Source organism: Armigeres subalbatus, chromosome 1 (assembly GCF_024139115.2).
Source record: "Armigeres subalbatus isolate Guangzhou_Male chromosome 1, GZ_Asu_2, whole genome shotgun sequence".
NCBI classification, from domain to species: domain Eukaryota; kingdom Metazoa; phylum Arthropoda; class Insecta; order Diptera; family Culicidae; genus Armigeres; species Armigeres subalbatus.
In genome coordinates this window covers 180,649,181-180,676,238 of record NC_085139.1, presented here as the reverse complement: position 1 = coordinate 180,676,238, position 27,058 = coordinate 180,649,181, and the positions used below count along the sequence as shown (strand labels likewise).

Genomic DNA, 27,058 nt, shown 5'->3' with positions numbered 1-27,058 from the left:
TATCTTCGAATTAGAAATCGTCTCATTGCCAGTAATGAATTCAAACAAAATTCTGAAATTCTTAGTATGAAACAAAGTACAGTTTGTAATCCGTTAAATGCATGCTCAGTGCAACGTCATAAAATTAGATCAGTTCTGTGCAGTAACTTATGTTGCTCTGGTAGTTTAATTGGAAGTTATAATCCGAGCCGGTTAAATCTCTTGCCCAATATCAATGTGCACATATAATTTAAATAACTGTTTAATACATTTTTCTTTCATAATTTTCAGATGATGGCGATTGACAACGATCTTACAATGAGCCCAATGGAAAAGGAGCAACGGAAACGAATGTGTCTAACATTCAATCTTAGGAATATAGCATCTTCGTTGGATGGAGGAGTTTGTAAGTATTTATGCATTCACGCGTTATTTTTCAATAATTCAAAATTTTATTAAATTGGTTGAAAGTCTTGAAATTAATCGGTCTGCCATCCTCACTCACGTAGTACCTACTTTGAAGTCAAACCCACAAATCATAAATTTATTACGCATTTCTCCTTTACTTTTCGGAGAGATGTAGTGTGGAGGAATAATTAACATTCATGTTTGACATTATTCATCTTTACAATCTATCATTAATATTTTTTGGCATATGGGACTATTACTATTACCCATAACTGTTAAATATTACAACTTGTGGGTCCTGTACACCCCGAGTGGTGCAAAGGGCTGTCTTGAAAGATCTCTATCCTGGGCGATGTCCAGCTATCGCCTTAATACTGTGTTCGCACTACGGCCTGAATAACATGTTATTCAAATTATCGACAAAATAAAGCTCATCAAGATAGCTGAATAACATGTTACAAGGTCCTAGTTCGAACATAGTATAATACTTGTAACATGTTATTCGGCTATCTTGATGAGCTTTCTTTTGTGGAGAATTCGGATAACATGTTTTTCAGGCGGTATTGCGAACATAGTATAAGGTGCAAGGAAAATTGTATGAAGAAAAGAGATTTTCGATCGAATCACCCCCGACGGTGTATCGTTTGTTTTTTTTTCGTCCGCCTTAAAATTGTGACTGTAATAGTTAAGCACGAATTATGTACCGCAGAGAATTACGTACTGGTGCGTTCACTTATCTGCACGCAATGGTTGATCGTTTGTCCAACTAATATTTTTTTTGTTTACTCATTTTTACAGTATAAATAAAGTACATACAGTAAAGTATAAAAAAATATTAATAAAAAAACATAATAATCGGTAATGTTTACTATTGCCTCCCTCAGCCTTTTTCGATACAATCGTTTGGCTTTTTAGGGTCCAACCATGGTTTGAAACACCATTTTTGCCTTTCTAGTACAACAAAGTTTAAATGAAATTATCACGCAAGGAGTGGGGTTGACGGAAGGCCGTCCCACAAACCCACTCAAGTAACGGAAGGTTGCTTGAGTTACCCTCTCTTCTAAAAACATGATCCTCCTGGGCTACCTTACAGTATTACTTCTGGAGGATAGGCAGTACTAAACGTACTTCTCCCAAAACGACACATGACGTACACAAGTGCACGTATGCGCCTTAAGGAGGAAGGAAAATTGGCAACAAACCACTACATAAATCCATATTTTCAAAGAGTGTTTGTGATATTGTCCGGTGTTGCATTAATACAATCACAATTCTTCGAATGACGGAAAGAGACAGACGACACACCGCCGGTGGTACATCATTCAGAAAGCCTTTTTCTTCGGTCAATGTTTCTTGAGCCTTACCTCTCCATGTACTCCCTATGCACCACCTGTGTACAAAAACACACTGGCACCACATGTACCTCAAAGCTCACCCTCCTGAGCCGCGAGAACACCAACAAGTAGAAGGCAGGTACCTTGGAAGTATTCCGAATTGGCATATCTCATCCCAGTATCCCAGTTGGTCCTCAATCAGTGTGGTAATCATTCGTCCTGCAACGGAGTGATACCACTTGTTCACCAAGCCGGAGGCGACCCTGGATTGGTGCCTCCTATGCCACTCCTACATCAGCTACGAGGGAGACACTTTCACGTATCCTATTTCTGAGGTGCAGTAGAATGATCAACCCCCCGACACTCCTGCCAGACCTAGCGAGACTTCACTCATTCCGTCACTGACAGCCGGATCACACTACTGCCTAAGCAGTGACACTGACCACACGTACCATGCGAAGCATACTTGTGTCTGTGTGCTCGGCCATACATTCGGTCCCTTACTCTGTGGGGGTACTTGTAATATCCCCAGCTCCCATTCGCTTGCACCACACTCCTGACATTCAGTACCTTACAGCAGGTAACCACCTGTTGACATTTCGTAGCCTAGATAGTTCTAAATCAGTGTGGTGGTCAACCCGTTCTGCAACGGGGCTACCCCAAATAGCATAATTCCATTTTGCATAATGCCGTTTGGCATAAGTCCGATTGGCATAGTGCCATTTGGCATAACGAGTTGAATAGCCAGGGGCCATTATGGAAGTCATAATGATTTTATGGCCATTTGGCCTAACGTCCATTTAGCATAAAAATTAAAAGAATTATAAAACTCTGGGAAGAAGCCCAATTTACATCTGTATTATTGCCTTATTCTGGGCATATTTAAAGGAGTGAATTACTTTTTCGCCTAATTAAATAAATTTTAATATGAATGGATTTAAATGAAGAAATAATGTGCTAATTTGCCTTATTCCTGAAAATGTGAAAAAGTGATCTTTTAAAGTTTTTTTTTTTCAAATGCGTGCTTCGAATGGAGGAATGATCTACTCATTAGAATTCTTCCAACCAAATGCATGCATGCTTTCTCGTTATAAGGAGAAATCGAGTGCTTTAAAAGATGGAATCATCAGCTCATTTATCTTATTCCGATCGTATGCGTAGAAAAGAAATCATATACGCTTCGACTTTTGCGTTCTTTAGAAAAATGGGTCATCTAGTATTCTGTCCGGAAAAGGCGTACTTTTGAAGAAGGGGTCATTTACTCTTTTGCCGTGCAAAAAAAAGGGATCATCTACTTTTTTGCCTTATTCCGGGCAAATGCGTTGTTTTAAAGGAGTCATCTACTCTTTTTCCTTATCCCGGCCAAATGCGTACTTTTAAAGGAGGAGCCATCTACTCTTGCATTATCCAGGGCAAATGCGTACTTATAAAAAATGAGTCATTTACTTTTTTGCCTTTTTTCGGGAAAACGCATACTATCAAAGAAAGAGTCATCTACTCTTTTGCATTATTCCGGGCAAATGCGTACTTTTAAAGAAGGAGTCATCTATTCTTTTGCTTCATCCCGGGCAAATGCATACTTTTAAAGAAGGAGTCATCTGCTCATTTGCCTTATTCCGGGCGAATGCGTACTTTAAAAGAAGGAACATCTACTCTTTTGCCTTATTCTAGGTAAATACGTACTTCTAAAAACGGAAATCATATATTCCTACGATTAACCTTTTTTGTGCCAAATGGTAGTTTTGCCAAACGGACCATTGTATTTAATACATTTTTCGAGGATTATGTCAAATGGTCATTATGCCAAATGGCCCCGAGGAGATACCTAACAAGTTATGCCAAATGGTCTTTATGCCAAATGGCCTTTAAACATTTTAATCGTTATGCCAAATAGCATTATTAAATAGGACAATTTTTAGACCGGTTCACACTGCAGTACTTTTTTGCCTTTTTGTTTTCGATTTTTTCAAAGTTAACATTAATTATATTGAATACATCAAAGCCGAAAAATGTCGGTTCAGGAAGTTCTAAACAAAGGTAGCTGGTTCGGTCTGTGAACAGATTTCAAGAATTTCATTATCTATTTTATAGATGTTAAAACTTTTCAAATATACAAAAAATATCCCTATACATTGAACCTTACTTCATTTTTCATTTCCTTTCGTTTACGTCCATATTTCACGTTCGCCACAAATAATTACCAACACAAAAATTAAATCACAAAGATGATATGACGCGACGTGATACCATTCATGGACTAGACAATTCAATTTCAGCTGGAATAGCATCTTCTGGTTTGCTAGCAAGCAGTTCTGCACCGGTCAATATTCCGGGTTCTCCAATGGGGAACTCCATATCTGGTTAGTATTGATGACGACTCGTGTATTTCAATTGTAATATTTCAAACTGTTTTCTATAGGTCTTCTTCAAGGTACATCTGCACCGGTTAACATTCCTGGTAGTTCGTTGGGTAACAACTTCAGTCCCTCATCGCATTCAAATCTTTTTGGCATGAATGACTCCATGTTTGGAAATAGCCAATCACATCACATTGGCAGTAGTTCGGCACCGAAACTAGCCACATCCTTCGGTCACAGTAACACCGATAGTCTATTCTTTCAGTCTCACATAATCTCGCCAGTGTTGACCGGTGGCGACGGTGGTCTATCAGCTAGTCCGGAACTTAGGTAATTTTGATGTAATAAATTAAGTCTGGATGGACAGCTAAAGTAAGTTTTCCTTTCTAGTCGAATATCGGAACTCAACTCACTTAACAATGAACTAAGCAACAATAATACAAACCTGTTATTCGATAATCATATGCAACAGGCGGCAGCCGCGGTGGCACAACAGCAGCAGCAACAACAGCAACAACAAGTTCAACAGCAGCAACAGGCTGCAGCAGTTGCAGCCATTGCCGCAGCGGCCAAGAGTTCCAATGCCAATCATGCATACTCAATGTCGCCACTGGTGGCATCCGGTATGGAACGGTTACGTGATGAACTAGCCAATAAAAATGCACAAATGATCAACTGGGAAGAGCAAGTCATGCAAGCGACAAATGCTTGTGAAGCGTGGAAAGCTCAGATGGAGGAAAGCAATAGAAAGGTGAGTTTTTTTTTTATTTTCACCTACAACAGTTTTATTTAGCTTTACATCAATTCAAGGTATAGATACAGTAAGGTACAGTGGGGTTAATGGGGTAAGTGAAAAAAGCGCAAGTATTTCACTGATGAAGTACAGAATTATTCAATTTTACTTCACAATCATACAAGGCCATTCAAATCAATGCGTTGAATAAGTGAAACATGAAATAATGAACCATTTCAACATGCGAGAGTAAAAGTTTATTAACCTTTCAAGTTTATCTTTTGCACAAGTTGTTTTGCGTGTCAATAAATACAAATATTTTTTATGTTGGTTTCCATAACACATTCAATTAGTGCATTGATAAGTTGGTTTTCTTTGTAAGGTACAGTGGGGTAAGTGGGTAAATGGAGTAAATGAAAAAAACGCAAATATTTCATTATTGAAGCACAGAATTGTTCAATTTCATTTCACAATCATACAAGGCCATTCAAATCATTGTGTTGAATACGTGAAACATGAAATAATGAACCATTTCAACATGCGAGAGTAAAAGTTTATTAAGCTGCCATGTTTATCTTTTGCACAAGTTGTTTTGCGTGTCAATAAATACGAATATTTTTTATGTTGATTTTCATGACACATTCAAAATTAGTGCATTGATAAGTTGGCTTTCTATGTAGTCTTGAATACCAGCCACAAAAACTTTGATATGAACAACAAACATTTTGAAAAAAATATTTTATGACTTTGCCTGTTTTTTACCACGGGTGGAACAAGTGAAAATTTTACGATATTGAATGCATTTCTCTATTTTTTCAAACACAAATAATTTCTTTTGAGCGTATATAAACAAATGATACCAATTTAAACTCATTCGAAGGCTTCTGGTAATTAGAGTGACACTTAGTAATACGGTAATACTAAATCCAGAACCGAAAGTGCAAAGCGTATCAGTGTATAAAAAAAAATCCATGTTTGATAAATAATTCGTGAAAAAAAGGTATTTATAGAGCTTAAATACAAGAATCACTGCAATTGCAAATATATTAACAACTATGATTTATTTAGTCGAGATTTAGAAGACTTAGCCATTTGCTAATGTAGACTCTTCTTCTGAAATCCTAAGTGGATTGTTAATGAAGCACAACACTGATGATTCCAGGTTTGATTATTATTTCAAAGATAATTTCGCTGCATACACAAAACAACACTATCGCCAAGGTTCATTATCTTACTTTAAACCTGAAACAAAAGGAATGTTGGACACAAATGGAGATGAAATGTTAGATTTCAAAAAGTTCAAGTAAAGAAAACAAAAAAATAAAAATCATTTAATGGAGGCACTTTAGTACCCTTTGACTTTCTTGAAGTATCAAAAAGCATCACAACAAAACACAATTATGCTCTATTCAGTATAATTATCGTTTGCATGAAATATATGAACAGAAAATGTGTTCTTATATCGAAAAATCCTTTTCTAAAATTATTTTTTCACTTACCCCACAAGTGGGGTACTTCTAAATATTTTGTATCCTTAAAGTATTTTTCAAAAATCTTGGTCGCAGGTATATAAAGATTGGATAGATGATTTGTTATAACATAAATATACGATTTCCTTTACCCACTTGCCCCACTGTACCTTAGTTCTGAATTCCAACCACAAACATTTTGAAAAAAATATTTTATTGCTTTGCCTGTTTTTTTACCATGGGCAAGTGAAAATTTTCCGACACTGAATGCATTTCTCTATTTTTCCAAGCACAAATAATTTCTATTAGGCGTATATGGGCAAATGATACCAATTCGAACTCATTCGAAGGCGTTTGATTGTTACAGTGATACGTGGTAATACTAAATCAGGAACCCAAAGCAGGGATGGAATGCTCCTCAGAGCGAATCAGGAGAAGAAGAAAAAAATGCTCAATGCTTTCGTCACACGAATCTTTGCTCTTCTCTTTGGTACTTTTACGTTTCATTTTTTTTGGGTAGCTCGAAATAAATACATTTCTCAATGATAACTGAATGATTTGACTCAATGAAGTGAGGAAAAAGTTGCTCATGAGCCTCTTTTCGAAGGACGGGATTGATGGTGGCGAATACATTTATGATAATTAGTTGGCTAATCTCACGGTAGCCAGTTGTAGGTTATTGTATTTATCGTATTTGTTTAGAAAACAATTCAATCACTGACATAAGGCGAGTTTAGGATTGTTCCATTTAATTTCTACACGTTGTTGTAATTGGAATATTTATTTATTTTTTATTTATGATCTTTATTAAAGCTATTTTAGAGTTTAAACAAAGTTCATCACTATGTAAATGGAATAGCACTAAACTTGATTTATGCTAATGAAGACATTCCCTTACACGGTTAGAAAAAAGTACTTAATATTAAGTACTTTTTACTCGAATCGGGGGTTCAGTGTGGGAACCCAAAATTATGTAATTTTCACTTGAAATTGAGTAAAATTTACTTAATATTAAGTAAAATGTACTTAATAATAAGTTATTATTATTATAATCTTTATTAAAGAGGTTTTTAGCCCAAGGCTAGTTCACCTCCGAGGTTAATATTAAGTAAAATGTACTTAATTTTTAATAGAAGCTGAGCAAAAGTTAGGTAAATTTTACTCAACTTTTGTAAACATGAGATTACTCAACGTTGGGTTTCCACACTTTAATGCCCTTGTTGAGTGGTTTTGCTCTTCATTTTATGACAACAACCATCCATCGTTCAAACCGCGAAAATCGGAAGACTGCGGTGGGCCGGGCACGTAGCCAGAATGTCGGACAGTAATCCGGTGAAAATGGTTCTCGACAACGATCCGACGGGAACAAGAAGGCGAGGTGCACAGCGGGCAAGGTGGATCGATCAGGTGGAGGACGATTTGCGGACCCTCCGAAGATGATGAGCTTTACCAATAGTGTTATTGGATGCATCGAGAAGCGGCAACAAGTAGATGCTGTGTATATTGACTTTTCGAAAGCATTTGATAAAGTTCCGCATGATCTTGCTATTTTGAAACTGAACCGTCTTGGTCTACCGTCGTGGATCGTCAACTGGATTCATTCGTACTTGACTTCAAGAAAAGCCTTCGTCAAGGTTCGTGACGCCAGTTCCGATGAATTCGAGATTCCGTCTGGCGTTCCACAAGGGAGTCACCTAGGACCTTTAATTTTTGCGCTATTTATCAACGACGTTTGCGATCAGCTACACTCGTGCAAGCTGCTTTTTGCGGATGACCTGAAAATTTACCGAGTCGAAAAATGATCGAAGTAGTCGCGCGGTGTGAACGGACACGAAAAATTTCCGTCCGCCATTTTTTTTCCTCGTGGAAGTGATTTTTTTTTCAATAGGCGTATTTGGAGTTTCCGGCACATTGAAAAAGATCGTTTGTCGATCTACAGCAGCCAAACAAAAACTCTCCAAACTCTCAAAAAATTTCAAGATTTTTGATACTAAACTGAATGCCTGCGCATCAGAGATCAAGGCGGGTGATTATCTGAAGAGAACAACTCTGTCAAGAATAACGGTCGAGCTGGATAAATTGAAATCGTTTGGAGGTAGGACGAAAAGGATTGAAACTATTTTTAAGGAACGATGGCATCAAAATTACTCCGACACGTGTCAAATGCAGCCCGAAATCCAGTCGCCGTCGCCGTTTTCTCTCGGAGCTGTCGATGACGGGTGGTGCTTTTCGCAGATACCTAGTAGGTTGATTTCCAGATATAATTCTACTGGATCTGGTATGTATGGAACGCAAAATTGCATATTACGGGAAAGGTAAGCAAAAGTAATTACGTTTTTACAAACCTATCATCACTACGATTTAACATCAAGCTGTCTTTTTGTACATATTCTGTCACTTCTTTTATTGAATTAAGAACACGGACGTATTACCAATTATACAACAGCTGCCCTTGCGAGAAAGCTGTCCCATAACCAGCTAATAACGGTGGCATATGAGTCAATTCCCCGTATCCATCGAATCCTACTTTAGCAATATTTCACATCTTTTCTCTCTACCCAACTATGTGTATCAAAATTGAACAACAGTCGATCGCGTTTGAATCACAAACATGTGCTTCTGCCTGTCGTATTGAGGCGGATTTGCTTCTGCTACGACAATAGAGGCTTGTTTGCAGCCGTTTGATCATTTATTCATCCACTTAGAATTCATTTGTTGATCAAAATCATTATCATATCAGGGGGGAAGGGGAATTTAATTTCTTTTTGCTTTTTTTTCGTTTCAGAGAGCGAGCAAAGGCGCTTAAACCTAGGCTATTAGCCAGGGCAAGGCTAATACCTTCGCCCCATCCGAGGAAAATCATCGGCAAGGATAATGGAGTGACATAAATTTCTTAGCAAAGTCACTCCCAACGTATTTCCACAAATTTTCTATCATTTGCTTATAATGATACTCCTAAACCACATACCCTACCCACCATCCAATTCCTTGACATCTATGAGGGCGTCGGTGAGTCGCTGGCCTCTCGTTAAGTAGATGTCATATCATCATTTCCTTCCCTTTCCTAGTAACGGAGAAGATGGGCGTGGTCGGCAATGATAGCTTTCATGTTTTATCATTTTGGACCCCCAATTGGATTTCCATTAAATCCCAAATGGAAATCCATAAGCAATTGGGGTAATAAAGGTAAAGAATATACATGACAACTATCAGTATGCAATCTACGAAATACTCCGTTACAACGCAACGCAACGCATGACCTGAAAATTTACCGAGTCGTGAAGTCAGCTTTAGATTGCTGTGCACTTCAAGCCGACATTGTGCGCTTATCATCGTGGTGTCAGATAAACGGAATGCAAGCCAACGCCACCAAATGCAGAATCATTACTTTTTCCCGTGTTCACTCACCAATCAGATTTGACTATTCGATGGACCAGTCACCGCTTATGAGAGTTAACTCCATAAAGGATCTTGGCCTTACCTTGGACAGTAAGCTTCGGTTCAACGAGCACATCTCAAAGACAATCTCCAAAGCCAACACTATGCTTGGCTTCCTGCGCCGCAACTCTGCACAATTCGATGATGTTTATGCTCTGAAAACATTATACTGCTCATTGGTCCGAAGCATTGTTGAGTACGGAGTTCAAATATGGGCTCCTTACCATGCGATTCATGCATCACGCATAGAAAGCATCCAGAAACGTTTCGTCAGATTCGCATTACGACAGCTGCCATGGACCAATCCCGATAACCTGCCACCGTATGAGCACAGATGTGCGCTCATTGGCTTGCAAACACTCTCCAAACGCCGAACGTATTTACAACGACTTTACATTTTTGACATGATCCGTGATAACATTGACTGCAGTAGCGTGCTCCGGGAAATCAATTTCCACGCACCTAGCCGCCGATTACGCAATCCCCAATTGCTTTGGACCCCGGCGCACCGCACTGCTTACGGTTACAATAAACCACTTGACAGATGTTGTAGATTGTTTAACGATGTATGTGATATGTTTGATTATAATGTTAGTAAGCTTGTCTTCAAAAATAGGATTAAGATACTGTAGTCTGTGTGGTTTTGAACCAAAGATGAAATAAATAAATAAATAAATAAAGACTGCGTGGTTGGCGAGGTGCAGCCATGGACCGAGCTGAATGGAGAAGATTTATGTGCAGCACAGGCCACTCCGGCCTTAGTCTGATAATAAATAAATAAATAAAAAATAAAAATTTATGACAACAAAGGGAAGATGGAGGGAGATGCAAGAGAAAAAAAGTACCTTAAATTAGGTACTTTTTTCTAACCGTGTAGAAGAGCTTGACATTTTTTTTTGAAATGCAAGCAGTCGAACAAATCTTGTATTGTTCGATCGAAACGATATACACTAACGAGCCTGGATTAAAAACAAAGAGACGCAATACTCCTACCTTTAACAACCTTGTGCTCGATTGGAACTAGGGATCCTACATTCAGAGATATGCGAAAGCGGCCATCTTGAGCCAATCGAGCATTGAGAACTGTCAAAATCTGAGCCAAATGAACATCGTTATTGTTGCAGATCGAAAGGTATTACGATTTTGGTGAAATAGATTTTATGAAAAGTTTTATCGAATAAACAATTTGTTTTGCTTTCGTAAGTAAAAGTAGTCTAGTTGATGTCTTATATCGTGTTCATTCGTATTGCTCTTTAATTTTAGCGAAAATGCACTGCTAGAGGATAGACAAAATAATCAAAAAGTGTCTTCGAATGTAAAGTCATGTGCAAGCCTAAACATTTTTCACTGCGGCAAGTGCTGGCAGCGTTTGTTTACGAAAGTAACAGCGTTGCTAAATCGTCTGGAAAAGTATTCGCACATCTCTTAATATAGGATCCCTAATTGGAACAACCGATTTGACAGCAAATGCGCTGTTCCAATTTTGACACTTCATCTCTTTGTTATGAGTGCAGCCTCTTTAATATACACTAGAGTCGCTGTTCGCTTGGTGCCCTTATGCCACTACTTCTTTCTTATAAAAGGAGATCAAGGACACTCAAGGGATTGCTCCCAGCCCCTTCCTTTTTTTCATATTAGATAATTTCGTCACTAATCTCTTTTCAAATTAAATTCTAATTGCTAGCCAGATAAATGTAGGATTGCCTACATAAAGCTGCCTGTTACAGTAGCAGTAAATAATTAATGTAAAGATAGAATGGTATTCATTTCTACCCGCCAATGGATGCAATACACGTTCGCTATTCTCATGCTGGTCTCATACAGGTGCGAATGTGTGAGGCTGTTGTGCGGGTAGCGATGGTATGACAGAAGTGTGCTTTCATTCCTCTGTACGTTCAGTTGGAAAGAACAACAAAAATGATGCTCATCAAAGAGGCACATTGAGACAAACGGCTTCTCTCAAAGAGAGCCGCTCCTCATTTTTCGCGCAACAAAGAGCATCTTTTTTTATGTTTTGATCATAACCGTGATGTCTTGTTGCTCATTTTTGAGGAACTTTCATTGAGCTCATTTTGCGAGTACCGTGAAGTACCCTAATTTCGCGCACTTAGGATCTGACAAAGTTAAAACGTTCATTGAAAAACATGTAGTGGCCATTTGGGAACATTTGCTACTGCATCACGTAGTAGAAGGATTCTAGGTTCTCAGAAAAATGTTACTTGCAAACTTCGCTGCATTAAAAAAAAATGCGGTATGAATCTGAGACCGTTGTATGCTCCTTTATTTCGCGCATGAAAATAGGATAGTTCCTAATTTCGCGCAAAAATGTTCCTAACTTCGCTCATGTTTGGAATTGAATATCGTTATTGGTTTGATGAAATATAATCAGTTGACGAAGAAGCATGCATCCATTGTTCAAAATATGCAGATAACGGTATCAGACAGCCGTCAGTGACCCATTCTTTAGTCGAAATGGTATGCCCCTATATTTCGACCCTCTGGAGCTTTGCTTAGATTTTACTTCATGAATTTTAGTTGACACAAGTCATAATTTCTAAAATGTCGTTTTTTTCTAAAATATAAACCGTATTTTAGCAAGAAAAAGGCATTGTATGAACAATGTTTAGCTGCTGTATTAAAAAAAGTTTTAATTTTAGAGACATCATGTATGAAAGTCTTAAATTCCGCTATCTCTTACATAGGACATCTTCAAATATGTGTTTCATATAAGACATCTTCAATATTATATACTTTATCGAAAAAGCTGTTGTAGTTTTTAAGTTTAGCATCATTTTACACATCGGATTTGATAGCTATTGCAGGCACTAATCTATAATATTTTTCAAGTCAACATTAGTCGATGTCGGTGGTTTATCCGCCTGAAAATTAGTTAAAAAGCGTATGGAAGTGAACTCTTCGGGTTCTATTCAGTGTAAAACTGTCCTGTGCATTATATTGCTTTTGTTTCATTGCATGTTGCATTTTATGTTGCAAATGAAACTACGCAACAAAAATAAACGAAATTAGGCACCCTAATTACTCTCATATGCCTAATTTCGCGCACAAAGCGAAAGTCTAAATAAACACAAAATACATAAAATTTCACACTTTTCAATAGTTATGACGAATAAACATATCCAACAGAGCATAATGGATACAAATATTTCCAAAAAGTAGTCACTTTTGTACAGTAAAATCATTTGTTTACTTGGGTCATGTTCATCGTCTCTGTGCTAAGCAAAGCAAATATGGCGGTCGATAGGGGAGGACCAAACTAAAATAATTTGATTTGGTGTACTAAACCAAGTTTGTTTTTCAAATGGTTTCGTGAAAAACATTTAACAACATTGATATTTTGTAGTCCTCCAGATTTTTCAATTTTGATTGGTACCTAAAAATTGAAAAAAAAAAAAGATTTTGTAATGCGCGAAGTTAGGGCGCGCGTGAAATTAGGGCACATCACGGTAAATGCCAAGCCTGCCGAAGTGCCAAGCGTGTCAGTGTTTTAAATAATCCATGTTTGATAAATAATTCGTGAAAAAATGTTATTTATATAAGGTACACCGGGGCAAGTTGAAATGGTTTTTTCAAAGTTGATCTTTGAAGTGCTATAAAAAAATCGCTTTTTGATAAATTTTGAATCCGTTTGCTGTGTTTGCTAGCTCGAGCCAAAGATAATACATAAAAAATAAGCAACCTCACCAAACTTTTTATATATATATTTTATATACTGAAATTACTTTTTATATGCATCGTTCCAACTAGCCCCACGTATCGGGGCAAGTTGAAACACTGCGCTACATACAGACATAAGCTATTTTTCCATATTAAAATCACAATATATGCACTCAGTGATACTCAAGATGCACGAGGTTGTAAAGGTGACTAAATTCGCATAAAAGTCACATGTAATTTTTTCAAGATTTTGATTTTCTTCTTAGAAATCCCAAATTGTGTTGCTTTATCTTGATATCTATTCGCATAAAAGTCATATTCCAGATATTGATACTCTTTTACTCAAAAATAAACTTAAATATGGTCCATTCAATTGTCTCATATCAATATATACAAATGAAGAATATTATGCATTATTTATGGAAAAATCGCAATTTTTTCATTTTTTTTTGTATTTCTTCATGCAAAACATGTTTGAAAAAATCAACGGCAAATTACTCAAGCCGGAGAAAACTGACATTGGACACTTCTGCGAATAAGGGCAGTATACAACAAATTCACAACGGTAATTTTCAGGGACCAAATTCTAGAGAACGCACTACGCTAGAAATTTATCAGATTGATTGCCTCCTACTGGTGATAAATTCACATTAATTAACCAGCGTATCAACTCTCATCTCATCAACTCCTTGACTGGAGAAAGGGGGGCGGAGGGTGAAAGGCGGAGTTAACGAAATGCTTACAAGGTCACTAATAAAACGCGAGGCAAGACATAACACTTATCGTTTTTACACTCGTCAACTAAGATTTTTTTAAATTACCTTTTAAGTCTTTTAAGTCCTTTTAAGTTACAAGCTCTTTGTTTTATTTTTTTGAGAACCAGTGTTCACTACGAGGAAAAGTAGATTAAGAATGTCAAAACTAGATCATGCGGTTAAAACATGACCCCTTTTCATTTTACTTTTTAGTCGAGATTGTAGAAAGAGCCCGCACATAGGATACGTTTGCGTTGCGTTTGACAGTTTTCCCATGAGAAATGTGTCAAACCCAACGCAAACGTATCCTATGTGCGCGGCTCTGACGGGTTGCAATCATGACGGGATGGGCGGAAATTTATTAAATTAGTTTTCAGCAGTTTGGACCTTTTTATAAATTTTAGAAAAAAAATGCGAGGGTGACGTTTTGAATCTTTGTTTCAACTTGCCCCGCATCACACATTTCTATTTGCCCCGATGGGTTTTTGAGACCGATATCATTTTGAGACCTGTTTTATTGGCACGACAAAAAGTTGATTAAAATTTTGCAAAGGGCGAAAAATTAACATAGGCAGGGATTGTTTCTTTGTAGCTGCAATCTTCTGGGAATGGTCACCGTCAGAAGGTGCGTTCAGGGGAGTAGTTTGTTGTAAAAAATAATCAGGGCGTTCGGTCATTTCGTTTCCGAATTACAGCTTCCGTTTCAACTTACCCCGCATTTCAACTTGCCCCGGTGTACCTTAGCTTAAATACAAGAATCACTACTAATATATCTTGTATTGCAAATATATCAACAATTATGATTTATTTAGTTGAATTTTTTAAAATTTATTTATTTGTTAATGTAGCCTCTCCTACTGAAATCATAAATGGATTGTTAATGAAAACAATATGATTCCAGGTTTGATGAATATTTCAAAGATGCATTATCGCCAAGGTTTATTATCTTACTATAAACCTGAAATAGAAAGTGGTGTTAGACACAAATGGAGATGAGATATTAGATCTCAAAAAATTCAAGTAAAGAAAACATAAAAACATAAACATCATTTAATGGAGGCACTTTGTGATGCTTTTTCACAACAGATCACAGTTATGCTCTATTCAGTATAATTATCATTTGCATGATATATATGAACAGAAAATGTGTTCTTATATTGAAAAATCCTCTTTTAAAATCATTTATTCACTTACCCCACATGTGGGGCGCTCGATGCGGATTGACAAAACCCCGACCATTTAAAACAAAACAAACAAACCTACGTACCTAACACTTAATTCAAATTTATTGCCCTTGACTTTCTCACGGAATTGCGCGTACACAGGTCCTAGCAGCAGGGATTGAATCCTAAAGAGAAAGAACAAGTCTCTGACATCATCTTTGTATACATATACGATATGTAGCATACCGCGAAAGACTTTTTTCGCAAGCTGTCATGATAGAGAACTGATTCGGGAGGCTATACCCCATGATAAATTTCTTTTAGAAACCTCCAAATACGGGAAGCACTTGTTCTGATGATGCATTTTAACTTATTTTACACAGCTGTGCAGTAACCAACAGGAAAGAAGCGAAAACAAAGCGAGAATCACCATTTTTCTGTGGGGGCTGCCTATCAGATTCTGTTTTTTCGCACTTGTATACAAGTTTGATAAATTTGTTGTCATGGCTTGTTATGATTTGGAACAGTTTTTGCCTCTTTTTTATCGTTGTTCGTTATCTATTGAGAGCCATTTCTGCAAACCCTGCCTAGCAGTCAATCACTTTGATGTTTGACGTGCAAAAAATAAAAACTGGAAGGGTACGATGGGCAGAGCATGTGGCAAGAATGCCGGACAGCAACCCTACAAAGATGGTGTTCGCTTCCGACCCGACAGATACACAGCACAGCAAGCTAAGTGGGCGAACCAAGTTCAAATTGAAACAGACATGTTCAGGCAACAGCTGTATAAGATGGAAGTTGATCTGATGACCATGCTTTCTATTGATCCAACACGATACATCCGGAATAAGGGTCCAACGACCTTTGACTGCGGTATCCCATGCTCTTTGCCATTTGAGCAACGATCCTGCTCTATTGACACGTAGCATTGCACCTTTCGTTAAAGCACTCCACATCTTTCTACAGAAGTATGTATGTCTGTCGGCATCATCTCAGTAATGACGCAAACCGCCAATGTTCATACTAATGAAGAAAAGATACCAGAATTGGTAAAACATGATTGTGACTCTGTAAAGCTGGTTACGGCGTGTGTGTCTATAAATAAACGAAATGGCTAAAAATTACTTCTAAAAGTGTGTACGAAGAAGAAAAATAATAGTGAATAAATTATGTATTTTAACTTGTTTCTTTCAAGACTGTGCTGGCTGAACAACAACGAGATGAAGCTCTATCACATGTCAAAGCCCTCAAAGAGAAGTTAGAACAAGTGAATATTGGTAGCAACAGCACGGCAAACTATCGAGCTAGTGATCTGCGTGGACTGCCTTTGCCAAAATTGAAGAATATACAGGTAAGCGTAACTAATGATATGTACTGTTAGATCAAAAATTAATTGAATACATTTCTTCGACAGGCTAAGCTGCGCGCCGAAATCGAGGAGGTAGAAAAGGTACTCTACCTCGAAACGGCTACCAAGTGCATGAAGTGTGAAGAAAACAACCGATCGGTAACACTTGTTCCGTGCAATCACTATGTGCTCTGTGATTCCTGCGCAGCTACACAGCGCGAATGTCCTTACTGTCAGACGCCAGTTACGTCACAAGCGTAAATAGCAGTAGTGAGATCACAAAACTTTGTGATCTTGTCTGCGTCAATCAACGCTAGAGCATGAATACAATCGCACCTCGATATAGTTACAAATACATGTGGAAACTACTATGTTACATTTACCCCCTGATCATAAGCTAGTACGCCCACATCGAGCATCATCAAATCGCAACTTATCAAGACTAAACTTGATCAGAATTCGCCTGGAACATTCAAAAACCTAAATGTATTTCTGTTTTGTTTTACTTTGGTCAAAGTTTTTTTATGTTGATAATGTTTACAGTTCTGGGTAACTAATATGAAAAACAGTGATATTTTTGTGACCACATTGAACAACAGCGACTACCATTTAGGACAAAATTAAGTAATTTACATGATGATAGTGACGAAAGGTTCACTTTAAAACATTCAATAGACGCGCATGGTTTGATACATGAGGCGACAGAGAAACAAAGCAAGATCAGTTTCGTCTTTTATAGTATTTTATACGTTCTAAACTGTCAGGCTTCCAACTTTAATCAAGTGTTGGAACGAATAAAGCAGAACGGTAGCACGTCGTCAAGCACAGGGATATATTTTTCTTTCTACCTTGAGATGGAAGGTATTCAGATAATTTATAGCTTATATTGACTAGTGATTTTTTTACTTATATAACAATCTGTTCTGTACAATAGAGAAGGGACAACATTCGATTTATTCGCTTTTAATTTTTAGAAGCGAACAATATTTCGCTATCCATGTGAAAGATTGCATTTTTTACTTTCAACAAATTATAGAAACAAATATAAAAATGAACTATGCGCAGAAACAGTGAGAACCAGTAGGTACGAGAGACGTTTATATAATAAATTAAAACAAAAGTGAGGATATGTATTTATAATTTATTTTTTTGCGATCTTATTTAACTGCTAGGATAACCCAATTTGTTTCTGTTCATTTGCCTCTAGCATTTTTGAAAAAGTTTCTGGCTAGCATGATGGAAAAAAATGCATACACTCATATTAGGCAGATGAAAAGTGAAAGAAGTGTGCTCGACGCTAGGCAGAAACATTAGAATAAATTTACGTATTCCTTATTATTCTTTACATAAAGAGAGCAAACACTATTACTATGAACGGCTGAACACAATTTGAACTAAACAAATATTATTATTCTGATATATTATTATTTTTGATAGGTAGACAACTAAATGACTAATAATGAAAGCTGATCGGTAGGAGTCAAACTTAAGCGAGAACAGCAAGGTTTACACAAAGCTCTTAGATTTACAATTTGAAATTCTCTGCATAGTAAGTGTACATGTACGGATCCAAAAATTTCCCAGTTGAAAAGTTATCTTAAAACTGAATTGTAACGGTCCGAGTTTTTGATTATTTATCCTTTCTAACGAATCAAACTATGTTGAAATTAAAATCTAGAATGATTTTATGATTATAACCATCACAGAAGCAGTAATGTGTGTATTTTGTTTTATTTCATTTCACATATGTTCCTTTTTATATTTTTTTATTTTCAAGAAGACCACCGATTACGAGCTGAGGTTTAAGGCTTATTTTTCTTTTTTGTCTTTATTATACCTAATGGGGATATTGTCACCTTGCAGCTTATTGTTCATTAGGCACTTCCACAGGTAACCAAATTAAGGTTTCTAAGGCAAATTCTCATTTTATGCTCAGCAAAGTCGAGAAAATAACCAGCTCAACAATTTTTTTCTGGACCGGACCAGGATTCAAATCCAGACATCTTCAGGATAATCTTGTTTCTTAGCCATCCATCTTATTGCTATGCTAAGGAAGCAAGAACTGCAGACCTTCCACCTTACGCAAAAGTACGCCTATTAATACGTTTCACCGTGCGCCGTAGCGTGCGGTTTGCTAGGTTTGCCCCCGCTAAGGGCCTCAGACGTCAGGGGGGCGCCGAAATCAAGAATTGCGGCATAAAACAAAGAACAATTTTATGTTACATGGCCAAATAGTAATAAACCGAATAAAAAGTCATTTTTTTCAAAGTAATCTTATTTTTCTTCTGTCTCGAATAATTGTATCGAATGGTTTGGTCTTAGTTTTGACCGCCATTTCGGTTTCTCTAAGGAGCTAAGAAAAAATCTAAAAATCTCATATTTAAAGAGTTATTCAAAAATTGTCGATTGTTCCCATTTTTGGACACAATTACTGTCACAGGTCTGTTGATCAAATGTTTAAAGACGTTTCGCTTCAATGACATATATCGGCTTATGGGTAAGGGTAAGGATGGTGTAGATTTAACATATATTTGCGCGTTTCATAAAAAAACTTTACTTAATCCGAAAAATGATCATCATCCGCATTTGATCTGGCGGCATTCACGATTCCACCAAACCAGAAACTCATAGGTACGAGTTCAATGAGGAAAAAGACGAAACTGTTGACTACATTGGTAATCATTTTTCAAGACCCTCATAGATTACCCGTAATGCAAACAGCATGTGCTATCATTAATAGCCTCACGTTGCCTCGTGGCAGTGCTTCCGATGGCGATTCCGACCACTTTAAAGTTGGATTGACCCAACAAAGTAAAACATTACCTCTAAACCACTGACAGACCCATTCTAAAGTTTGATTTTTCTTGATTCGGAATCCGAAAGCGATTTCGATCATCGATCGATCCACTTCAGAGTTGGATTTCCTTGTTCCAACCATCTGATATTTGTATATGATGTTATTGGAATGCAAAATATTGCACATTTTCCTTAGTAAGAGAGGGGCGCCCAAAAAATATTTCGCCAAGAGACGCCGGGAATCCACGCTTCGACTCTGGTTCCACCGTAAAACGCTGTATATCGTGACGAAGAACAAAAAAAAAAGAAATGTTATGCTTCAGAATCTGATTACCAATTTTTCATTCCAATGGATTCCAATACCTAATCATTTTCTCTTAAGATTTTTTCCCGATTTCCACATTGATGAACACATAACACGATGCAATACCACGCCGTTAGGGTATGCATTCTTGCTTACGTCGAAATGCTCATTCGGACACTTCCCTACAAACATTTGAAGCTGAAAAAGCGCTTATTGCGTCGAAAATAGGCTTCTTCAACAAATAGCTTCATGGCTTATTCAGCCAAATTTTTTTGTTGGGTGCGTTTACGCCAGCAAAATAAAACAGGGAAATGGTTAGAGAGAATCGAATTCGTTCGAAAGTATCATTCGCAAGTGAACCGCAGTGTGGAACACTTTTTTCACGAGTTCGATTCTTGGTCCACTCTAGGACGTTTTCGGGTTGGAAACTTTCTTGTATCCATTGTACTTGCCACACAAGATACATACTCAAGCATTGATTGGCGGGCATTGAAAAGCTTTTAATTAATAACTGAGGAAATGCGAATAGAATGAAGAACCTACCACGCGAATTTAACGTCACACGATCCGCTATTTGGGATGCAATGTGCGTCGTGTGTCGCATCTACAAGAAAGGGTAACAAGGATTGTAGCAATTACCGCGCAATTATATTGCCGAACGCCGCCTACAAGGTACTCTTCCGAGCTTCAGATGCCGTCGACTAGCACCAATTGCGAGATAATTAGTGGGGCAGTAGGACCAGGCGGGATTCAAGGGCGAACGCTCCACGGACCAGGTGTTCGCCGTATGCCAGAGGTTTCGCCAACGACATTGATGATATTAGTTCTGTGCAATGAGCAGTTTGAAGTAGCTCTAAGTTATTCCCATCCCGCTCATGTCTATTTTTTGACAAAAAAGAACGAGCAGGACAGGAGAAACGTCGAGCTACTTCAAGCTGCTCATTAGACAGCACTTTTATAACACGTAACTTTGAGAAGATGGAGGAATCCTACATCAGAACTAGTCACGCGTTACAGACTAGTCACACGCGAAGACGAAGTACATGTTAGGAAGAGGCTCTTGAGAGGGCGATGTAATCGGTGGTGACGAAACCGAGGTGGTTGAAGAGATCGTGTATTTGAGCTCATTGATGATCGCCGAACATCAGAGAAATCCAGAGACGAACCGTATCAGGAAATCGTATGTTCTTTGGACCCCGCAATACAAATAGTGGCTTCTATAAAACGCTAATTAGGCCGGTAGTTTTCTACGGGCACGACACCAAGACGATACTGGGGCCACATGAGAGAACAAACATTGTCAGGGTTTGAATCCAAAAGAAAATTACAAAGTCTCTCACTTAACGTCTCTGTATACATATACGATATGTAGCATACCGTGAGAGACTTTTTTCGCAAGCTGCCATGATAAAGAACTGATTCGGGAGGCTATATTTCATGATAAATTTCTTTTAAAAAGCTCCAAACGCGGGGAGCACTGGTTCTGATGATGCATTTCAACTTGTTCTACACAGCTGTGCGGTCGGCAACACAAAATGAGGGGGCTGCCTATCTGATTTTGTTTTCTCGCAGTTGTATACAAGTTTGTTTATATGATACATCAACAGGCTGTATTAGCCCCAATGATGCTTACTTATAATTAATTACAAAATGCGAGATTACATTATATGGTCAAGTATCATTATCAACTATTCCTAAAAAAGAACTGAACCTTTCGCGAATTAGTTGACGGGACAAGTTAAAATCAAAAAGAGATGCAGCTCTGTTGAATAGTCTTTGAAGACCGCCGATAGAACCGAACATACCGTAGTTCGTACGGTGCATAGGAGCCCTGAACATCGAACTATTCCTAAGGGATCGATGATGCACGTGGTAGTTAATTTGTTCCAGAAGAGAAGGGCAAGTAGATCTGCTATCAGTAATGCCCTCGTTGTGCTTCGGCGGACGGAAAGGGATTCCAGGTCAATCAAACGGCAACGGCTTTCATAGCTTTTTTTTTATTCAACTAGTTTATTTTAGGCTCACGCGCCGTATTCAGCTTTACATAGCCGACAATCTAATTTTACAGTTTTCTGCGAACACTTTTTTTGGTATTATTATTTAATACTAAAGTGTCTCGTTTCGACGGTCTGTCGACAACAGCTTTCTCCTATTCCGTGCTTGGAGACCACTGGTGAGAGCACAGTTTTTTGGTTTTTATTGTCTACGATATGCCGCTTTGACCGCCGTCGCTTGTGTGTGACTTCGTTGTATTCATTTGAAGAGCTGGATGTATTATCCTCGATATCAGTCCATTCGTCATCATGTAATTGTTTTTCTTCAGCAATAGGTACATTTACGGGAGAGGATGATAGATTCGGTGCTTCATTAATTGGTGGAAAGTCGGTTTGAGTGAACAACCCGTCGGGTGATGAAGCTGCTTGGGCTTATTCTACGAGTGGAGTGACGTGAGATTGCTCGAATGACGTGAGAAGAGTCGTATAGCCCCATTTGAATAACATGGTCACCTCACGTAAGAATTGCTAAAATCGACTCACCTCACGTCACTCGACTCGTAGAATAAGTCTAGCTGTTTTGTTATTATCAACGTTTGCAGTTCGCGATTCCAGACACTTTTTACCAGGATGGGCTGGTAAAAGGCATTGACGATAGGATTTTGGTTGATTTAAATAAGTTACCATAGTGGTTTCGTTCCCGATAGTTACGTACGAGGGGATATTGCGAAGCAGATTCATCCTCAACACTCGCACACCATTTGAAATTCCGGGAAAATAGTGCCGCCATGCCTCGTTTCTGATAGAGATTATCTCACCATATTTCAGCATGAAATCACTTATTGCACTGTTACTCATAGACGGGGGGAGATCATGCAACCGCACGGTCACTGCCTCACAATCCGCATAAACCGCTATGCGGAATTCCTTGTCTGCACACACCATTTTACATTTCCAATTATTTTCTAATTGATAGCGTGTGACAATTTCTTGATTTTTCATCTCAATAAGCACACATTTGCGGCTATTGTGCAATTGTATGCTCGAAACATCATCATAATGGAGCTTCAACTGGCTTTCCAGGAATAGCTTCACTTTCCCAGCATCAGGGCGTACTGAGAGAACACTAAAGTCCACCACCAATGTATTCTTCCGCACGCTACACATTTTCCACGGGATATATTTAAAGCGAGATCGAGTTAAATGATAGAAATGCGTCCGACTTTGATGATGTCTGGCTGTCAACTGACTTTCATAGCTTGGAAGACGGAAGGGGATTTGGTAATCTGCGCAATGCGAATCTCAGAAAACGACGCTGGGCGGATTCAATTCTTTCTGCGTCGATATTATAATGTGGAGACCAGACGACCGAGCAGTACTCCAGAACGGAACGAGTCAGGCAACAGTACAACGACTTTACACAATAAATGTCCGTGAATTCTTTGGCAATCCTGAAGATGAAACCCAAAACCTTTTATGCTTTGCTGGCAACGTGGGAAACATGCTGCTTAAAGGTGAGTTTTGAGTCTAGAATAACTTCCAGGTCCTTAACTTGATTGACTCGTTCAAGTTCTGTGTTATACAAGATATACTTGTGAATTATTGTTTCTCTTTTCCGCGTGAAAGAGATTACCGAACATTTAGATGGGTTAACATCCATTCGGTTAAGCACACACCAACTTGCAAAGCCATCCAGTTGGCGTTGCAGAGAGTGACAGTCTTCGATTGAAAAAATTCGGAGGTACAGTTTGAGGTCGTCTGCGTAGCAAAGCCGTGGTCCCTTGATTGTCAGAATGGCGTCGTTGAAATAGATCAGAAATATCAGTGGTCCCAGGTGACTACCCTGAGGAATGCCTGAGGTAGCTGCAAAATGGTTCGATTGATGATCTCCAATAACCACGGTACGGCTGCGACCGGTTAAATACGACTGAAACCATCGTAAAAGAGAACCATTGATTCCGAGGCGATCCAGTTTAGCAATAGCTATGCGGTGATTTAATTTGTCAAAGGCTGCTGTTAGGTCGGTATAGTCTAAAAAATCTGGTAGATTTCGTCCTGAGCGGCTGCTTGCTTTAGCGACTTACATGGCCGATCCATGATCCCACTGCGTCCTGTCAGATTCCAGTCCAACGCTTGCTTGCAGATTTCGTCTCCGCTCTTTCGAAATGAGTGGCCGATCCAGCTCCATTTACGCACTCGAATTTCTGTTGATATCGTTTTTTGATAGAATCGATGAAGATCAGCTTTCGGGATCCACTTGTGAAGCCACCAGACCTGAATTAAAAAACGTTTGCAGTTTCTCCGTGATCTCTGCTCATACACACCAAGTCTCATCTGCGTATAACAATATAGATTTAACGTTAGAGTTGAATATTCGAAATTTAGTGCGTTGACTAATCCGACTTGGTCTCCATATATTACGTAAACTTGCAAAAGCAGTCCCAGCCCATCTTGATCCGTACTGCTATGTTGATCGTGGTTCCACCGTCCGACGCTAACTGGCTGCCAAGATATTGAAAGTTTTCGATCTTCTCCACTGCTTGCCCGGCTACCGTAAAGTTGGAGTTCGTGTTGATATCCAACGATTTGGTCTTGTTGACATTGATGGTAAGACCTGACGTAGAGGAGCATTCGACCAGGTCGTTCAGCTTACTCTGTACTGCATATCAGAGCGCCGTTGTGCTAGTACAGCAATAGCATCAGCCAAATCGAAGTCGCTAGGATGCTCCATAGTAATAGGCTGCCAGAGTAGCCCACGGTTTAGTACACGGTCAATCGCACCCACCGTGATCTCGTCGATTACGATGTAGAACAGTAGCGGAGATAGACTACATCCATGCCTCACTCCAGTGATATGGGGTCAGACAAAGCTCCGTTATGTAGGACTCCGCACGTAAAAGCACTGTACTGCGCTCCGATGAGGCCGACGATTTTGTTCGGAACTCCCTTGCGTCTAATGGCGCCCCACAGATTTCCGTGGTTCAGGCGATCGAAAGCTTTTTCGTAGTCAAGGAATACCAGACAGAGATCTTCCGGGGCGAAATCTTGCCTGCTGCCATCGTAGAGTTATGTCTATTTTTTTCTGTATCCGATTTAGGATAACTTTGAGAACACTGCAGAGTAACATGATGCCACGCCAATTGTCGCACAGAGTCAGATCCCCTTTTGGGGGCCTTCACAAAAACGCCTTATATCCAGTTGGCCGGAAAAGTTGCGGTTTCCCAGATATTGCAACATTTGCGCTGATAATATGGGGTCAGCTTTGAGCATCTCTGCTGAAATGCGAACTTTGTTGGATTTCTTGCTTCATTCTTCTGCAATGATGGAGCTACGGAGTTGACGCGGGTAATGCGTCGCATCCATACTTCAGTGAGAAAAAAAAGTTACTGAGTTAGCATTGACAATACTAAGTATGAACAATATGTTTCTTAACATCTCTAGCGACTCTCAGGTGGCCTCTATACTGATGATAGACGATATGCAAATTTTGACGAAGAAATCTACGAACACCATGCCAATGGAAACCAGTTATGTTCATGCTAGTCCCTGTTTCCCTGTGGTTGTGCGTTGTTTCCGTTTTGAGAGGTGTGCCCTTGAAACCGCGAGTACTTTGGAATTTGGATTCCGTGAGGAGTATCCTTAAACAGCGTGTGTGGTACTACTATCTTCATTACTGAAAATGCCCTTACGCAAGTGTATAGTATACAGTATAATATAATTCGATTTTTTTTAAATAATTGTATGTAGGTAAAGTATCTTGCTAAAGTTTTTTTCTATTTGTTTTATTTTATTATCGTAATTCATTTTCTCTTCAGTAATCAACAATAAGTCTTCGTGTCAAGAAATGTATAGATTTTAAAACAACCATTGATTCGAAAATGAGAAAAAAGATTTAAAAAATCCCATCAATATATTCTTTTTAATTTGGATTGTGCTACAGTATGGAAACTCACAACAGTTTAGTGTTTCGAATGAAAATAAAATACTAGAACCGTAGTTAAGCAGCCTAACAAATCCCTACACAAATCCAAAAGAACTTTTTGAGAGAAAAAACAGGATTATTCGTGTAACAAAAAATCACAACTTTTCTAGTGTTACAAACATTGTAGAAAAGAAAGAAACGTGATTGCCGAGATTCCAACAACAGAAAACCATAAACAAGAAAAAAAAGTCATATATTTTCGATAAGCATTTACTGAAACTTACTATCCTCAACATTCGTTTACTGTCCTCTTAAATAGTACACGAAATGGAAGCTTTCTAGGTGTTAAAATAGCTATTGTAATCGTACCTAGCAATCGAACGAATTATAAACTCACATAAAAAGCGTGATTTGGGAACATGAAACTTTATAATGGAGAAAATTCGATTCACTATTCCCACCGCGCGTGTCAAGGGCAGCAATATCCTACGGCATCAGGGCTCCCATATGCAGCCCGCAAAATACTGAACCAAATACTCTTAACAATAGAATCCTTCACTGAACTTTCATCGACACAAAACAAAAGCTTTAAGATGCAGCTGTCGCATCATTAAACAGAACATGTCCCGAATGATCCATCGCTTTATGAGTTCTAACTAGATATGAAACATCAAACATAACTCAATTAGAGCAGTTCATCATCAGAATCCAAACTAGCGTTGTCTGGGGCGTATTTTGAATTGATAGTCGCGATATATTAAAATAACATAGTAATTACGGTAATTACCGAAAACGAGCAAACATTTATAGTTCTAACAATAAACAAGGAAATATTTAGTAAATAGGTATTGCATATTGCATCAATACTAAATAATGCAGATGGAAATGGTTATAGGGGCACAGCTTCAAAAGTTTGGTCGTCGACATTTATTTATTTATTACCAGACTAAGGCCGGAGTGGCCTGTGCAATACATAAAAGTCGTCTCCATTCAACTCGGTCCATGGCTGCACTTCGCCAACCACGCAGTTTGCGGAGGGTCCGCAAATCGTCCTCCACCTGATCGATCCACCTTGCCCGCTGTGCACCTCGCCTTCTTGTTCCCGTTGGATCGTTGTCGAGAACCATGTTCACCGGATTACTGTCCGACATTCTGACAACGTGCCCGGAGCACCGCAGACTTCCGATTTTCGCGGTGTGAACGATTGATGGTTCTCCCAACAGCTGATGCAACTCGTGGTTCATTCGCCTCCTCCACGTACCGTCCGCCATCTGCATCCCACCATAGATGGTACACAGCACTCCTTTCGAAAACTCCCAGTGCGCGTTGGTCCTCCACGAGCATCGTCCAGGTCTCGTGTCCGTAGAGAACTACCGGTCCAAT

The 27,058-nt window shown here is 38.7% G+C and overlaps 1 protein-coding gene across 6 annotated transcripts in view; it reads left to right on the top strand.

Moving 5' to 3' along the window:
- LOC134205571 (RING finger protein unkempt) overlaps nt 1-18,374 on the top strand; it is a 38,645-nt gene extending 20,271 nt beyond the window's left edge. For 4 of the 6 annotated variants that reach the window (XM_062680923.1, XM_062680922.1, XM_062680921.1 and 1 more), the window contains 6 exons: nt 271-385; nt 3,947-4,081; nt 4,141-4,408; nt 4,469-4,829; nt 16,507-16,662; nt 16,726-18,374. In XM_062680923.1, the coding sequence (XP_062536907.1) occupies nt 271-385; nt 3,947-4,081; nt 4,141-4,408; nt 4,469-4,829; nt 16,507-16,662; nt 16,726-16,920 (1,230 nt within the window). In that variant the 3' untranslated portion in view covers nt 16,921-18,374. The remainder of the gene's footprint in view (nt 1-270; nt 386-3,946; nt 4,082-4,140; nt 4,409-4,468; nt 4,830-16,506; nt 16,663-16,725) is intronic. The other 2 variants (XM_062680924.1, XM_062680920.1) reach the window with 1 other exon arrangement.
- The last annotated feature ends 8,684 nt before the right edge of the window (nt 18,375-27,058 follow it).